This window comes from Lucilia cuprina, chromosome 5 (genome assembly GCF_022045245.1).
Source record: "Lucilia cuprina isolate Lc7/37 chromosome 5, ASM2204524v1, whole genome shotgun sequence".
Lineage (NCBI taxonomy): Eukaryota > Metazoa > Arthropoda > Insecta > Diptera > Calliphoridae > Lucilia > Lucilia cuprina.
Window position 1 is genome coordinate 1,893,263 of NC_060953.1, and position 17,378 is coordinate 1,910,640.

Here is a 17,378-nt window from a genome sequence, read left to right on the forward strand (position 1 = left end):
ACTAAAGTGTAGAAAATAAGAGGAAAGAATTGTATAAAATAAAAACAACAAAAAATGCAAAATTTAACCAAATTTTGAGTAAATTAATGCAAAATAATAAATAAATATTAAATGAAATGCGCTAAATACAATTACAACAAATACAAAACTTAAATTAAAACAGAAAAAAAAACAAATTAAAATGTTTGTTGTCGTCAGAGGCAAATCATTTGTTGTGCTCTCTCAGTAGATAATTTTTTTGTTTGTATTTTGTTTAGAAATTAGAAAATGACAAATGGTTGATGAATTTCGTAAGATAACAATAATGTGCTAAAATAAACTTGAATCTGAAAAACAGCAGCAACAACAAAATATATAATAAAACTAATAGAACAGCAAATTTACACTCAAAAAATAAATCTGAGCAATTAAAACAATAGCAAAATTATCTTCCTATTGTCACAGTGGGCTTACATAAACAACAACACAGTAAGTGATTAAAAAGAAAAGAAATAAACAAAAACATAAACAAAATGCCTGAAACGGAATATGAATTTATTAGCAAAGAATGGTTGCAATCGGAATTGCGTACCGTTTCCGGTTCCTCTTCGTTGCGCGATGCCAAAGATTTAATAATATTAGATTGTCGCAGCTCCAATGAATTTAGCGAGTGCCATATACGTTCTGCTGTTAATTTCTCCATACCCAGCATCATGCTGAGACGTTTGGCGGCGGGTAAAATTGATCTTCTATCCACCATCAAATCGCCCGATCTAAAGGAACGCATACAAAATGGCTATAAAGTCAGTTTGTTTGTGCTATATAATGAGGTGGGCCATGGTGGTGGTAGTGGTGGTTTAACTGCAGCAAATAATGATACTTCCTCTGCTCCTTCCTTATTACTGTCTTCACAACAATCCTCCTCCCTGGATGTTTTGGGCTCTGCTTTGGGTAGTCCTGATTCCACCATTAATGTTTTACACAAACGTTTGAAACAAGATGGTTGTCGTGTTGTGGCTCTTCAAGGTAAGAAGTTTTTTCTTTATTTTTCAAACTGCAGTAATTTTCTTTTACTTCACTAAATTGGGTCACTTTTATAATCATAAATAATCTGTTTAAAAGTTTTTTTTTTATTAAGGTTATTGACTTCTTATCTTAATTCCACCTATAGCCCTAAATGTTTATTTTTTAATACTTTTTCTTTTTTATTTTTCATGAATTTTGTAAAGAATAAAATCGTTTTATAATAAATTGCTTTACAACAAAAAAGGGTATTTTAAAAAAAAGTATAACAAGAGTATTAAAGAAATTTCATTTAACATTTATGGCTGGTGGTGTTTGTTTACTTTTAATATTTACACAATTTTTAACTTTTTTTATATAAAAAAAATTTTAAAGGCAACAACAACAGTTTTTACTTTGTTGTTACAAATTACATTAAATGTTTAAATATTAACGAAACAGATTTGTGGTATTATTAAGTTAAACAAACAATTTTTATACGCAGTATTTTTTCAATAGGGAAAGTAAAAGAAAGATTCTTATTGGAAATTTGTTAAAAAGTCGAATTGAAAAAAAATCTAGTAAAAGCTTTGAAAATATTGCTGTTTACTTATCAGCCTACTTGTAAGACATTAAACTGTAGGAAACCGTCTGCTACCGAAATACATAAATAGTAGGTGATGGTAATTTTGTAAACTTTTCTTGGTTATTTTGTCTCTTTAATTAGTTTTCCTTAATCCAAATGGACTATAACCTAGACCAGACTACAGACCCTTGACAACACTATAGTAAACTAGTCTAACTTATAGACTATGGGCTATAACATAGACCGTTGACTGCACTATAGAATAAACTGTAAACTAACACTAAACACTAGCTTACAGACTAGACGAAAAACCAGACTATAAACTAAACTTTGCACTGGACTATAGACCTAATCTAGACTTGACTAGACTATAGAGTAGACTATAGCATAGACTAGATTAAAGACTAGACTAGGCTGTAAACTAAACTATAAACTAGACTATAAACTAGACTATAGACTAGACAATAGTCTAGGCAACATACTTGACTATAGACTAGAATTTAGACTGAACTATAACAAAGACTAGACTATAGAGTGAACTATTAACTAGACTATAGACCACACTAACGACTAGACTATAGACTGAACTATAAACTAGACTATAGACAGGACTAAAGACTGAAATATGAACTAGATTATAGACTAGACTATAGAATAAACTACAGACTAGACAGTACTTGCCTCAACAATAAACATAATGATTTAATAAGTTTTAAAACATATTTGACCTTTGAACCCTACATTGAAAAATTTTAAAATTTCCCGAGATGTCACTAAAATCTTAAGTATTTATTCTTAAATTATAGTAACAAAATTTTGAAATAATTTTATAAAAAATTTAAATATTGTTCAATATAAAATTGTTTAATAATAGAAATAAGAAACTCCCTTAAAACCAAGTCCAACTAAACTTTTATTGCCTATAGAATATTATGCCATACTAATTTAAACACAATCTCTCTTCCCAAACACATTTGCCCTTTATTAACAATTATACATATATTTCAAAATATCTGGGCCTAACTGTTTAGTTAAAACTATTTGCGTATCTTATCATTCTGTAATCATTAAAAATACACAAATTGTTTATATTTATTTTTAATTTGCAAAATCGTAAAAACAAGAAACAGAACACAAAAATATCTAACTTTATCAATGAAAAAAAAAGTTGTATAAAATACTCATAAAAAATAAATTAATGGGCTTTAGAAAGTCAGTTTTTATATTGTTACAGATAACATATATACAATACATATGTATATAACAAACAGAAATAACACTCTTTTGTTTCCTATAATTTTGAAACTTACTGCTAAACAGATTTAAGTTTTGTGGGACGGGAAGAGAGAGAAAGAAAGGAATGTCCAGACAAAAAAAGGAGAAGCGTGCTATAGATAGTATAACCCTGTGTTCCATACAATTTTTTTTTTTTTTGAGTAGCAAATGACTACAATTCACTGTCATTCATAACACAGTTAATTTTTCGTTTTTGTATCTGTTTTTTTTGCTCTGTTTCATTTCGTAGATAAAGTTGTTGTAGTTAGTCGTCGTTTTGTGTTGCTGTGTTACTCGTATATCAATTCATTCATATTGAAATGTAATGATTAAGGCAAACAAAAAAAATATATAATGAAAGAAAGAAATACTGACTTTGACTCTGGAAAAAATAATGACACATTCTCGTATTCATTTCCCCTAACTTTGTTAAGGAAGAGAAGCAGGAGGAAGTTCTACATATGTCTGGGTGTAGAAATGAAACATCTATTGATATTTTAGTGCAAATATACGACAGAATAGAGTACCTATAAATACATTTCGAAAATATTATTATATAAATCAGGAAATGGAAATTGTATGTTATTTTTTCTGTGTGAAATTTAGGCCTAATAGAAAAACAGGTTGATAATATTTCAATAGACAATTTGATATATTAACCTTGTATGAACTTATGATTAAAGTGAACCCAACAAAATTTTAAACAATTGTATTTCAAGTAAGAGAAAGTATATTTTTGATTTGTAATTTGAACATTTACCACTTTGAGGGAAAAGTCTATATATTATATATTAAAAACAATAAGTAATTGTTTTAATATGGGTTAAGGTTGTATAGTATTATAATCCTAGTTTCACTTGTATTTACTTTCAAATCTTACATTATTTTCTAAAAATCAAACATTTTTCTTTAATAAAATCATCCCTTCCCCTTACTTTTAAAAAAACAACAAATATGTATGTTTTTCCTAAACAAATAAATTAATATGCAAACGAAATAAAAAAAAACAAGCCGAGTAGTATTTAAATTAAAATCAACCAGATGCTATTAATTTACATGTCATTTCATTATATGAGCTATTTTTCATTTAATTTCTTATTTGTTTTAAACTACAACAACAAAAATAACAACAATAAAAAATCTACACTGTTTTTACGCATTTCACATTTTTAAAAAAATACTAATAGCAACAACAAATTAAAGCATATTTGTATGCCAGACCAGACCTGAGACCAGAAGAACATCATCCAATACATGCAGCAGGCAGCAACCAGTTTATTTTTCATGTTTTTTCTTATATGTTTATAATGTGTTCCTTTATTTATTATGTTTTTTTTTGTTCATTCTGGGACTACTTTAATTAATAAAATGCAACCACAATTTAAATAAAGATGATGATGAAGCTGATAGGAGGATGATATTATTACTCATTCACATCTTTCATGCATTTTGCAATTCATTCGTACACACATATGATTGTCAGTCAGTCATTTAGTTTAGTGCATTTTACTCTGCGTTTCATTCGTTTCTGTCCGCTCGTCCAATCTGCCCGTCTGCTGCTGCTGCTGTTCTGTTATTGGACCTAATATGTGCATCCATATATTGAAATAAGTAATAATAACAGAGTGGATGGCTGGCTGCTGTTGTAAATAGAATTTTATTACAATTATACGAGTAACTTCCGTTCTGTAAATTGTTATAATTTCTAATTTGTAAAGTTTAAATTGTTTGTTTGTGTGTAGTGGTGCATGCACAAACATGCCTGTATGTAAATGCTGCCTTCATAAATTAAATTAATTTAAATACATACTCTTTATGGTGCGAGTTTGTTTTATGCATATTGGGTTATTGACGTTTTTCTCGAGTAGAGTTTCCATAAATTGCTTCCAACTTTCTGTGTGTGTAGAATTTTTATGTTTTTCTGTGTTTTTATTAATAATTTTTTAATGATACAGAAATAAGTTTATTTTTAATGGTTTCACTTGCAGTTGTGTGTACAAATATAGTTGTTGAAGGGTTCAATTTGATTCAAAAGATGAGCAAAACTCAAACAAGTAATTTTTAAACAAGTTTTACTTTCAGATTGACTAGATTGATTATCTTCCGCTAAACCTTGGTATCACATTGTGTTAAGTCTCAAGTTTTTTTCTTTCAGTTTGGCTAGTTCAGGTTACAATTTAGTTCAAACCTTCGCCACAAAAAGTTCAATAGATTTCTTAAAAAAATCCCGACATATTCGAGCTTCCTATTCGAACACAAATATGCCTTAATCTTTAGAGAAATCTTATCATCTACAAGTTCCAACCCAACTGTATACAGCATCTATGTATCAAAAATTGTTGTGTCCATTAAGCTTCTAAACAGCCTTGCCTTGCCGGCTTGCATCAGCATCCATCCAGTCACACAGGTCATACTGACTTCACAATCGAAATAAAAAAAACCCTTTCAAATTCTCATTCTCATCTCCCTCATATTCATCAATTTCCTTTTTTTCTACTTCTCACTTAAGAAGTATTTAGTGTCAATAACCGCTTAGTTTTAGTTATAGTAGGTCTAAATAAAAAATCAAGCAAACCAAAGCACAACAAGCAAACAACCATCTATCCAACCAAACCAAACGGCGGATGCCTGGTTAGTTATGATGATAATGGTCCGTCCGGCCGGCGGTCCAGCAGTTACAATGGCATTCGACAACAAACGTCATCATCAACCATTGTCGATGGAAATCTTATAGATCTTTCTTATGAGTATGAGTCGTAAAGTTTTTCAAGTGCGTTTAACATTTACTGCTGCTGCCAGCTCAATGTGATGAGCAGCAGTTTAATACGCCGGCACATGCGGATATTTATTGAATGCAGTTTTTTGTTATTCATTTTGGGAAGCTTTTCGCCTTGTTGCACTACTTGTAAAAAGTGTGTTTGTTTGTGTGTGTGTGGATTTGTTGCTGTTGTTTTTGTTGTTACTGTTATTTAGTGTATGCTTGATATATTTACGCATCAACAGGTCGTTGTTTGTTGTTTTATCAAACATATTCATACATTCTTTTACTGTAGAGACTGGGTTTTGTTTCACATTCTTTCTTTCTTTAAACAACTTGCACCACTAACCACCTCCACCAAACCATCCTCCTCAAACATGCAGCTAAACAGCAACATACAAACTCATATGTATGTCAGAGTTGGATAATAGACATTTGAACTTGTTTTCAGTTGAATTGGTTTTGTATTTTTGTGGTAACTTTATTGAGAACAAGCGATTGATTGTCTTTATAGGAATTTAAAAATAAATTTTTGAAAACAGTTAAGTTTCAATCACAGCACTTTGAATTAATATGTTATTTAAATTTTCACACTAAACACTTTATATAGATCTTTAGACACTTTCAACATTATGCATTTTCCGGAAATTATCAATGAATTATTTATTAAGAACAAAAAGTAATTGATTTTATATATGTATGATTAATGTATATAGTTTCCGGAATATTTATTGGCGTCCCTGTTGAAGCTTGAAAAGGTATCATATGCCTTGTGTATATCTTTTTAATTGCTCCTGAAAAAACAGTTAATTTGTCCATTCCTGACTCCAATGTTTTGAAAACTCTGCAGTGTTGCTTTTTTTGTCTTCTTCTTTACGTCTTTTTCTTATTGTTGTTGTTATCACTTTTCTTTATGTCGTATGTTTCTGGGTTTTTTTTTGTTGAATCTTGCTTATTATTTCTCTCCTTCCCTTTTATAGTTATAAAGAACGTACGACAATGGCGTTGCTTAGGAATTTTCAGTTCATATCTTTTCATTAGCTTTATTTTTTTCCACATTTTCAGAATTTAACTGACTTTTCTTAAGTTGTTGCTGCTGCTGGCCTCTTTCTCAATGCCTTTTAAGTTTATTGTGATTTTTTTTATTTGTGTTCAACTTTATTTTATAGTTTATATTGCTTTTGTTTTTGTTGTATTTTTCTTAGCATTGGATTTAGTTCATGTGTTGTCTTTTTTTGGTTAAAGCAACATGCTGTTGTTTTATATAAATTATATTTTGTGTTTATTTATTTATTTTTTTATATTCACTTATAGGTAAGAGAAAGCCTAAACTAAAAGAAAAATTTAGTTTATTTTCTCTTTAACTTTTTTATGTTGTTGTGTATTTTTAAATAATTCTTTTTATATATTTACCAGCTTTAGAGTTAAAAATATTTATAAGCTTTTAAATTTTTTTAATCAGTCACATTATTATTACCACTGACGGCTAAATGTGGTTAACCTGAAAACAAACATAATATACCAACCGCCAAAACAACAAATTAAAAAAACCCACACTATGTTTTTTATAATTTTTGTTAAATAACAAATCGAAAATAAAAATCTATCAACATAACGCCTAAATATTTATAAACACTCGACATTTATGAGAAAAAACATCTGCTCTATTGGAGAAGTTTAGAAAGTACTATATAGAACCCAAAGGTGGTTACATTCCAAATAGCATTGACATTCTAAATAACAGTTTTAAGATTAAAACTTTTCAAATCTTTTTTCTAAATTAATACCACTGACATTCCAAATTACAAAAATGAGACATCGTGGTAACAGAGGTTTTAAATTTTTAATTTTTTTCTACCACTGGTAGTACTGTTACTACAGAGTTGTTCTTTTACTTAAATTTAAATAATTGCGTTGCCTGAATAGAGCTGATTTAAAAAAAAAAAACGTTAAAAATAAATTAACAACTTTTTTGTTTTACAACCTAATACGGCAACGCCAACACTATATTTTTTATTTTCTTTTGTAATTTAAAAAAACAAAATAGACTCATTTGAACACAAAATTGAATTATTATTTGTAAAATAGAAAAAAATATATATTTTAATAAATTGTTGGCACACCAACATTTGCAAAAATAAATTTTGATATTGTTTTTGTAGCACAGAATAAATTACGCGGCGAATTGGCAACGAAGTGGTAACAGTATATTTTTTCCCAATTTCTAAAACTATTGGTTTTTCAAAATTATAACAATATATTCCTAAAATTTTGAGTCAAATATAAATGAACTGTGCAACTATGGTCTATAGTCCCCCTTCTATTTTTTCTTGGTGTTGAAATAAGTAACAGTTTTTAATATATTTCCCAAAGATTTTTCATTTATTATTGAAAGATTGTGACAAATTTTGAAGCTTCTGTTCATAATTTTAAAATTTTAGCAGATGTATTCCTATGGTGTGTGGTCCGCCTAGAGTGTTGTCATGTAACGGAATCAATTACGGGCGAATTGGACATGAAGTGGGTTTAGCCATTTTTTGAATTAAACTTAACTATTGGTTTTTTATGTTCAAAAGATTTTTCAATAATAATTATTGAAAGATTGCGTAAAATTTTAACGCTTCTATTCAATAATTTGATAATGTTAGCAGATTCCAGTGGTCCTGATAAGACCTTTTGATATATAATCCCTATATACTTTCAAAGAAATCTTAATTAATTATTAATTATTTTTTTTGACAAATCTTGACGCATTGATTAATTAATATAAAATGTTAGCAAATGTTTCCCTTTGGTATGGCTCCCCTGTGCCCTACATTGATGTTTAAAGAAATAACGAATTTAAAAATACTTTCAAAAAATTTATATCGACAAATTGATGAAATCTTGCTATGTCCCCTATGGCATATGGTCCCCCTTGGTGTTTTAATAGGTAACATAATTTAAAATACTTTACATATAATAATTTTAGTTTTTTGCAGAATTTTTAAGACAAAACTTGATGTATAGACTTAATAAGTCTTAAAAGGTTGACTGATTTACCCCTATGGTCTATAGTCCCCTTCTCACCTCAACACTCTATGTAGGGAATGCATAAATTGGAAAATAATATTAATCAAGCTAAATGCTTCAATTTCAAAATCCCTTTTCTATGTTAAGTATTCTTTTTTATAAAAAAGAAAGGGAATACCACATTTAGCATAAAGTTGGCTACACTCTTACTTGGTAATATTTTAAAGAAAATTACATACTTGTGTCTGCCTATTAATATTAATTAAAATAATATTAAATGTTTACATTCCAAAGTCCCTTTTCCTTTTGTAGTAGTTCTATTTCAAAAAAAAAAGAAAGGAAATGCCAAATTTAGCACAAAGTTGGCTACACTCTCTCACATTTCCAATTAACTTTCTGTTGGCAACATTTTAAAATAAAACTACAAACTGTCTGTCTATCCACCTAATTGTTTATAGGGTACTAGCTATACCCAGTGTGCTTCGCTACCCTTATCGTAATGGAATAAAATAAATATCATTATTGTAAATGTATATATCTGCAATATCAAAAATTCCCCTTTTAGAGAACTCTTTAAGTTTGATTTTATGATTCTAGTCTCAATATTACAGAAAATTAGAAAAAACAGTTGAATAACGAAAAAGTACCAGACAGTGCCTTTTTATATATTTTCATTAAATCAGGATGACGCATGTTTAATTTTCAACCAGAAACCAAAAAAAAACGCATAAAGATTTTTATACAATCAGGAAGCTACATTTCCAATTTATTGTTTTTAGGTTCAATATTATAGAAAATTCGAAAAGTATTAGTAAAAGAACAAAAAAGTACCAGAGTATGCTTTTTCAATTTTCGTGTTTAATTTTATGTTTATATATTCAATATTTTAGAAAGCTCTAAAAGTACCAGTACCAGTGAAGTACGAAAAAGTACCAAAGGACCTATTTTATTTAATTTCATGTTCCTAAGTTCAAAAAGTACCAGAAAATATTCCAGTTTAAATTTTCATTTACTCAAGTCCCTGATTGCTTTTAAAGATTCTAATTAACTCCGGGCTCCACATGCTTAATTTCATGTTTCTAGGATCAATATTATACAAAAATCCAAAAGTACCTTTTGAAGAACGAAAAAGTACCAAAAGTCCCCTTTTATAGGTTCTCACTTAATCCATCCTCTACATACTTAATTTCATGTTTCTAGGTTCATTATTATAGAAAATTCAAAATGTACCTTTTAAAGAACGGAAAAGTACCAAAAAGTCCCCTTTTATAGGTCCTCACTTAATCCGGGCTCTACATGCTTAATTTCAGGTTCCTAGGTTCAATATTATACAAAAATCCAAAAAGTACCTTTTGAAGAACGAAAAAGTACCAAAAGTCCCCTTTTAAAGGTTCTCACTTAATCCATCCTCTACATACTTAATTTCATGTTTCTAGGTTCATTATTATAGGAAATTCAAAAAGTACCTTTTGAAGAACGAAAAAGTACCAAAAAGTCCCCTTTTATAGATTCTCATAAAAAGTACCTTTTGTAGAACGAAACAGTACCAAAAAGTCTACTTTTATATATTCTCATTTACTCCGGGCTCTACATGCTTAATTTCATGTTTCTAGGTTCAATATTATACAAAAATCCAAAAAGTACCTTTTGAAGAACAAAAAAGTACCAAAAGTCCCCTTTTATAGGTTCTCACTTAATCCATCCTCTATATACTTAATTTCATGTTTCTAGGTTCAATATTATAGGAAATTAAAAAAGTACCTTTTGAAGAACGAAAAAGTACCAAAAAGTCCCCTTTTATAGATTCTCATTTACTCCGGGCTCTACATACTTAATATTATGTTCTAGGTTTAATATTATAGGAAATTCAAAAAGTACCTTTTGAAGAACGAAAAAGTACCAAAAAGTTCCCTTTTATAGATTCTCATTTACTCCGGGCTCTACATGCTTAATTTCATTAACGAAATAAAAATTCTATTCCAAAATGTTGCAACATCGTAGTGGGAGACCGAACGAAAAAATACCAAAAAGTCCACTTTTATAGATTCTCATAAAAAGTACCTTTTGTAGAACGAAACAGTACCAAAAAGTCTCCTTTTATAGATTCTCATTTACTCCGGGCTCTACATGCTTAATTTCATGTTTCTAGGTTCAATATTATACAAAAATCCAAAAAGTACCTTTTGAAGAACGAAAAAGTACCAAAAGTCCCCTTTTATAGGTTCTCACTTAATCCATCCTCTACATACTTAATTTCATGTTTCTAGGTTCAATATTATAGGAAATTCAAAAAGTACCTTTTGAAGAACGAAAAAATACCAAAAAGTCCCCTTTTATAGATTCTTATTTACTCCGGGCTCTACATTCTTAATTTCATGCTTCTAGGTTTAATATTATAGGAAATTCAAAAAGTACCTTTTGAAGAACGAAAAAGTACCAAAAAGTCCCCTTTATAGATTCTCATTTTCTACGTGCTCTACATGCTTAATTTCATGTTTCTAGGATCAATATTATAAAAAACACAAAAAGTACCTTTTGAAAACCGAAAAAGTACCAAAAAGTGCCCTTTTATAGTTTCTCACTTAATCCATCCTCTACATACTTAATTTCATATTTCTAGGTTCAATATTATAGGAAATTCAAAAAGTACCTTTTGAAGAACGAAAAAGTACCAAAAAGTCCCCTTTTATAGATTCTCATTTACTCCGGGCTCTACATGCTTAATTTCATTAACGAAATAAAAATTCTATTCCAAAATGTTGCAACATCGTAGTGAGAGCCCGTTATTACGTATTTATATGTATAAGTTAATAAACCAAAATCAATGTTTTATGAAAAAAGTACCAAAAATAGGTACAATTTTCACCCCTTAAACATCCGAATAACCAAAAAGTACTAAATTTATATTTTTATTTTTTCGTCAAGTTATGAAGGAGTCAAAAATATTGTTTGAATGTTCACTGGTTTAAAAGATACATGGGGTGCAAAAAAAGTACCAAAATACAGTTTTTACCCGTTTATTCCCTAAAGGGGCCGAAATTGAAAAAAGTACCAGACACCTGTCCGCTTATTTTTTAAATGAACGACGATAAGCTTTAAACTATTTTTGTATCTTTTCTAGTTTAGGAGATATGAGGTTACCGATTTTACCCGTTTTTACCCTTTTTTACCCCCTAAACATTCGAATTTCCAAAAATCCCGTCTTAGTGGATCTATTTGGTGGGAGACCAACCCCCTGTCCAAATTTCAGCTCTTTAGCTTTAACCGTTTAGGCTGTACGATGATGAATCAGTCAATCAGTCAGTCAGTCAGTCAGTCAGTAACGTTAGAATTTTATATATATAGATAATAACTTTTAATTTAATTCTACTCAATAAAATTCTAGTTGAACCCAACCCACACAAAAACAACTGAAATGAATGCTTAAAAAATACAGATTTTTTTAACACTTTAAAAGTAAATAAATTAAATGTATGAGCGTTAAACAAAAAAAAAACAACTAAAGGCAAGCATGCATCATCATGTTAACGCACATGAAACAACTTAAAATACTACAAACTAAAGAAATTTGAAAAAAATAAACAATAATAAAAAACTAAAAAAAATTGCAACAATAAACGGTGTTGTTGGCGATTTCCGGTCGTTTCTGCTCAACGGTCAAATGAAAGAAGCATGAATATAACAGACCCCAATCTATGAACAATAATACACAAGAGACAACTGGACGGACGGACACACATAAACGCAACAATAACAACACTTTAAAGCTTAGTAGAAAAAGCGGACGTATAGAATAAATTAAATGACTGTGAAGAATTACAATATGAACTTTTTGTAGCTTTATCATTTCTTTTGGGTTTTTTTGTAAAATAATAATATTATTATTACAATAGTGGGTGTTTTTTTATTATTATAACTCTGCTTATAAACTTTAAACACAAATAAAAATAAGAATTTAAAGGAATTTCTAGTTATAATTTACAGGGAACGTTTGTCTGTCTGTTCGTACGTATGTGTGTCTTATAAAATTACTAGAATTATGATATTTTTTTTGTTTCTTTTTAAACAATTCTTATTATTGTTTATTATTAGTAATCTTGTCTTCTTCTAAGCTTCCTGTATAAATAAAATAAAAGAAAACTAAATGGTGAAAAATAACAATTCCACGAATTTCACGCAGCCCTTTCAAATAATAGTATAAAGTTTATTTTTATTTTGTTTGATTGTTGTTCTTTTTGTTTTTCAAATAAATATATAATTTGTATTGTATTTGTTATTATTTTAGAAATATTTTTATTCAATATTCTTAGCACGTTGCTTGAATGGCAGCTACATTGTATACATGCTTGAGGTTTATTTCTTTTTTTATGCAAATTAGTCCGCCTTAAAGTATTGATACCCCTCTCACAGAAAAAAATTAAAAAAAAACAAATAACTTTAAACAAAACTTAATAAACCCACTAAAAAAATATTTTATTAAAAAAAAAATAGTCATAATTAAAAATTAATAAACTTTTTAGCATAATTAGAAAAAAAAGTAAGAAAACTATTTATAAACAATAAAAAAGTAAACATTATAGCTTTTAAAATTCTCTATCAATGTTGGTGTTCAAAAGAATTTGAAGCAGTTACATGACCTATTACTGAATGCCAACTATATGTTGGGTTTAAATTTCTGTTTTTGGCTACACATTGGTTTGCGTTCAATATTCTGCTTAATTTTTATAACAAATTTGTTCAAAGATTTTTAAATTCCTATTTTTAAAAGTTTGCATTTTTATGAAATTTCAAAATTATGTTCGAATATTAATATTTATTAAATTTTTTATTGTTTTGCAATTTTTTAAATATTTTTTTTAATTTTATGAAATTTCGAAATTATTTTCGAATTTTTTGAAAGTTAATATTATTGCCAAAATTTAGGAAATTTTAATAATTTTATAATAGTTCAGTATTTAAGTGAATTAAATTGAAATTTTATATATTTTTTGACATTTTTGAAAATTTCGAATTTAAGTTCGAATTTTCGAAATTTGAAATATCGGCTCAAAATTAAGTAATTATTATCAACAAGTTATATTTCTTTAAATAAAATAAAATAAAATTAAATTTTAAAGATTTTTAGACAATTTAGCCCATTTCAAACTTAAGTTCGAAAATTCGAAAATCTAAAATTAGGCTGAAAATAAAAAAAAATAATATTTTTAATATTATCTTCAAAAACTAGAATCTTTGGTGGTTCGTAAAACTTTTTTAGAATTTTATAAAATTTCGAAATTATGTTCGAATTTTTCGAATATTAATATTTTCTCCAAAATTATTCAATTTTTATATTTGAGTCATAATTTAATTTAAAAAATTTTATTAAATTGAAAATTTGAATTTTTGGAACATTTTCGAACATGAACATGTTCGAATTTTTCGAATATTTATATTTTGTCCCAATTTATTCAATTTTTATATTTTAGTCATAATTTAATTTAAAAAATTTTATTAAATTGAAAATTTTAATTTTTCAAACATTTTTGAATATTTCAAATTTATGTTCGAATTTTCGAAATTTAAAAATTAAGCTCATAATTTAAAAAAAATATATATAAATTTTTGATTTTTATATAAAATTTTGTATTAAAATCTAAAATTCGAATTTTTTTTAAAACTTTTACAAGTTTGAAATTTACGTTCGAAATTTCGAAATTTTTAAATTACATAGTTATAAAATTATGAAAAAAAATTTGTTTTCAAATTTTTTAATTTTAATTTAGATATTTTAAAAAATTTCGAAATTATGTTCGAATTTTGGAAAATCAAACCATGAACACAAAAGTAAAACTTACAAAATCTTAAATTCGCTGAAAAACTTAAGAAAAACGTTGATAACTGGAAATTTTACACATATTTGAGAACTTTAAATTTAAAATCGAATTTTTGAAAATTCTAAATTGCACCAACTGTTGTAATCTAGTGTAAAATACGTTATTGAAACGATTATTAAAATTGAGTTTAATAATCTAATTTTCTCAAAAAGTGAAATTAGTTTTTAACATTTTCCTTTCCTAGCTAAGCTGGTTTCATCTTTTTGTGGATATTTATAGCTTTTAAGACTTCATGTATTATGATGGTCTTCCTTACCATATGTAAATTTAATGTTATTATACATTAAACAAAGTTCATTTAAATTAATACATTTTTTACGAGCTATTTTTTCCATATTATTATTTTTTTTTTTTTTTTGTTTCGTTGCTCAACATAAATAAATATAAAATTTTTTGTTTATTTTTCTTCTTTTTTTTAAAGCAGGAAGAACAGCAGCAATGTGGTAACGCGCAAAACACATTTTAATGAAAATCCAAAAAAAGAACAGTAAAAACAAATAAATCCCTTTTGTTTACATTTCATAATTTAAACAAACATTATTTTAAAATTTCCCCTCGCTAATAAATCCAGAATTTCGTGATCTGTTGCAATACTGACTCATACACACACACTAGATTTTTTTAGGGTTTTTGAGTTAGACAGTCAAACAGACAGACAGACAGACAGACAGACAGACAGGGAGTAAATGTGTAGTTTAATACTTGAGCAATTTTGAAAATAAGTTTAGAATCTTTTCGGGACTTTGATTCTAAATTGTTGACTGTAAAATCTATTAGTACAATCAACATCCTCTAGTATTCTAACAACAATTCTTTCATACATTTTTGATTTAGTTCCAAAACAAGTACTTTAGTCATTCACCATTACCAGGATTTTCTAAGAGTTGTTGCTTGATTGCTTTTTTTCTAGAACATTTGCGCAACGCAACAAAAATGTCAATTACTCAACCATCAATCAAAATGTAAAATGGAGATGTGTATTTGATTAATTAATATTTACATAAGAAAAAACATTTCCCAGAAATGTGTAGACAACAGGGACCTAACAACATTTTTGAGAAAAATCTTAAAATAGTAAAAAAAGTTTAGAAAGGGAAAACAATTAAAAGAAAAAAGGAAATCATAAAAATTTTGCAATTTATTCCACAATGAAATAGATACATTGGGTTTTAAATATCACACTCTTGCATTTATGCAACACCTACAAGAACAAGTTATTACCTTTGTACAAAGAAAGGTATAGTAACCTTAATTTAGTTAGCCTAGAATTTCAAACGATTTCCATTATGTAAGTATTGCATTTTCGTAACACTTTAATAAATTAAACTTTTTGCAATACTATTGCGCTTTTTGACATTTCTTTGGTAAATTTGCAGTTATCATACCATTGCATTTTTGCCACACTATAAACAGTTTAGCTGTTTGCAAGTCTCTCTTTATAAATATATTATCTAGAGTTTTTGGAGGGAGCGTCCAACAGAGGGAGCATCCCACAAAATAACTAACTCCCTGATAAGTATTAAAAAAACAAGTGCATCTACTAATTCATTAGAACAAAAAATGAGTCATAATTTTTTTACTGCTTCATCTTAATATGTTTTTGTTGTTCGTTGGTTTGCAACACACCACGATTTGTATGAAAGAAAAACTATAAATAGTCGTGTGTGGTGGTGGTGCATACAAGTTTTTTTCTGCCGTTATATTTTAAAACGTATGAGCAATGTTTATATAAAATTTTTGTTGTTTTCACTTCAAATATATACACAATTACTAATAACGTTTATACATACGTATACGTTTCTATTCAATGAAAATACAAAACGATGAATGTACCCAATACACAACACAAGTACAAAAGTATGAAACGGAATCAAAAATCTTCAATGAAATTAATGAAATTTTCAGCAAATACCAAATTCATTTATATACACAACAACATTATGTATATGTTTTCAGAAAAAGAAAAAATAAAAACAAAACAAACAATGTGTTTAGTTCATAGACACACACACACAAAATGTTAATAAACTTTTATTTATTCAACTTTTTACAAAACGGGGCTGGTGGTTTACCAACAAGACCCGCCACCAATAAAGTCCTCATAACTCATTTGCAAAAATGATTCATTAGCTAGCAACAATAATGTGTTGTTATAAATTCTCAATGAATTCTGTTTTATGTGTAATGTAATTGTAATGTCACGCATTCCTTGCATATTAAGAGCAATAATATAGAAAAAAATCTATAGTTTGTGGTGTAATTCAAAATTGAAATATACCACAATATAGTAATTGATAAAATTCCTTAAGTAATCATTCACATTTCCTAGAGTTCTTATTCAGTTCTAGTTCTGTTCCATTACAGTTTTAGTTCAGTTCTAGTTCTGTTCCATTACAGTTTTAGTTCAGTTCTAGTTCTGTTCCATTACAGTTTTAGTTTAGTTCTAGTTCACTACTAGTTTAGTTCTAGTTCATTTCTAGTTCAGTTCTAGTTCAGTTCTACTTCAGTTCTAATTCAGTTCTGGTTCAGTTCTAGTTCAGTTCTTGTTCAGTTTTAGTTCAATTCTAGTTCAGTTCTAGTTCAGTTCTAGTTCAGTTCTAGTTCAGTTCTAGTTCAGTTCTAGTTCAGTTCTAGTTCAGTTCTAGTTCAGTTCTAGTTCAGTTCTAGTTCAGCTCTAGTTCAGTTCTAGTTCAGTTCTAGTTCAGTCCTAGTTCAGTTCTAGTTCAGTTCTAGTTAAGTTCTAGTTCAGTTCTAGTTCAGTTGTAGTTCAGTTCTAGTTCAATTCTAGTTCAGTTCAGTTCTAGTTCAGTTCTAATTCAGTTCTAGTTCAGTTCTAGTTCAGTTCTAGTTCAGTTCTAGTTCAGTTCTAGTTCAGTTCTAGTTCAGTTCT

General features: G+C 28.0%; 1 protein-coding gene across 1 annotated transcript in view; it reads left to right on the top strand.

The window, feature by feature from the left end:
• Positions 1–512: 512 nt before the first annotated feature.
• The window catches only part of LOC111689693 (sideroflexin-2), a 22,692-nt gene continuing 5,826 nt past the window's right edge, over positions 513–17,378 (top strand). The window contains exons 1-2 of the mRNA XM_046951309.1: positions 513–1,005; positions 15,646–15,725. Of these exons, the coding sequence (XP_046807265.1) occupies positions 513–1,005; positions 15,646–15,725 (573 nt within the window). The remainder of the gene's footprint in view (positions 1,006–15,645; positions 15,726–17,378) is intronic.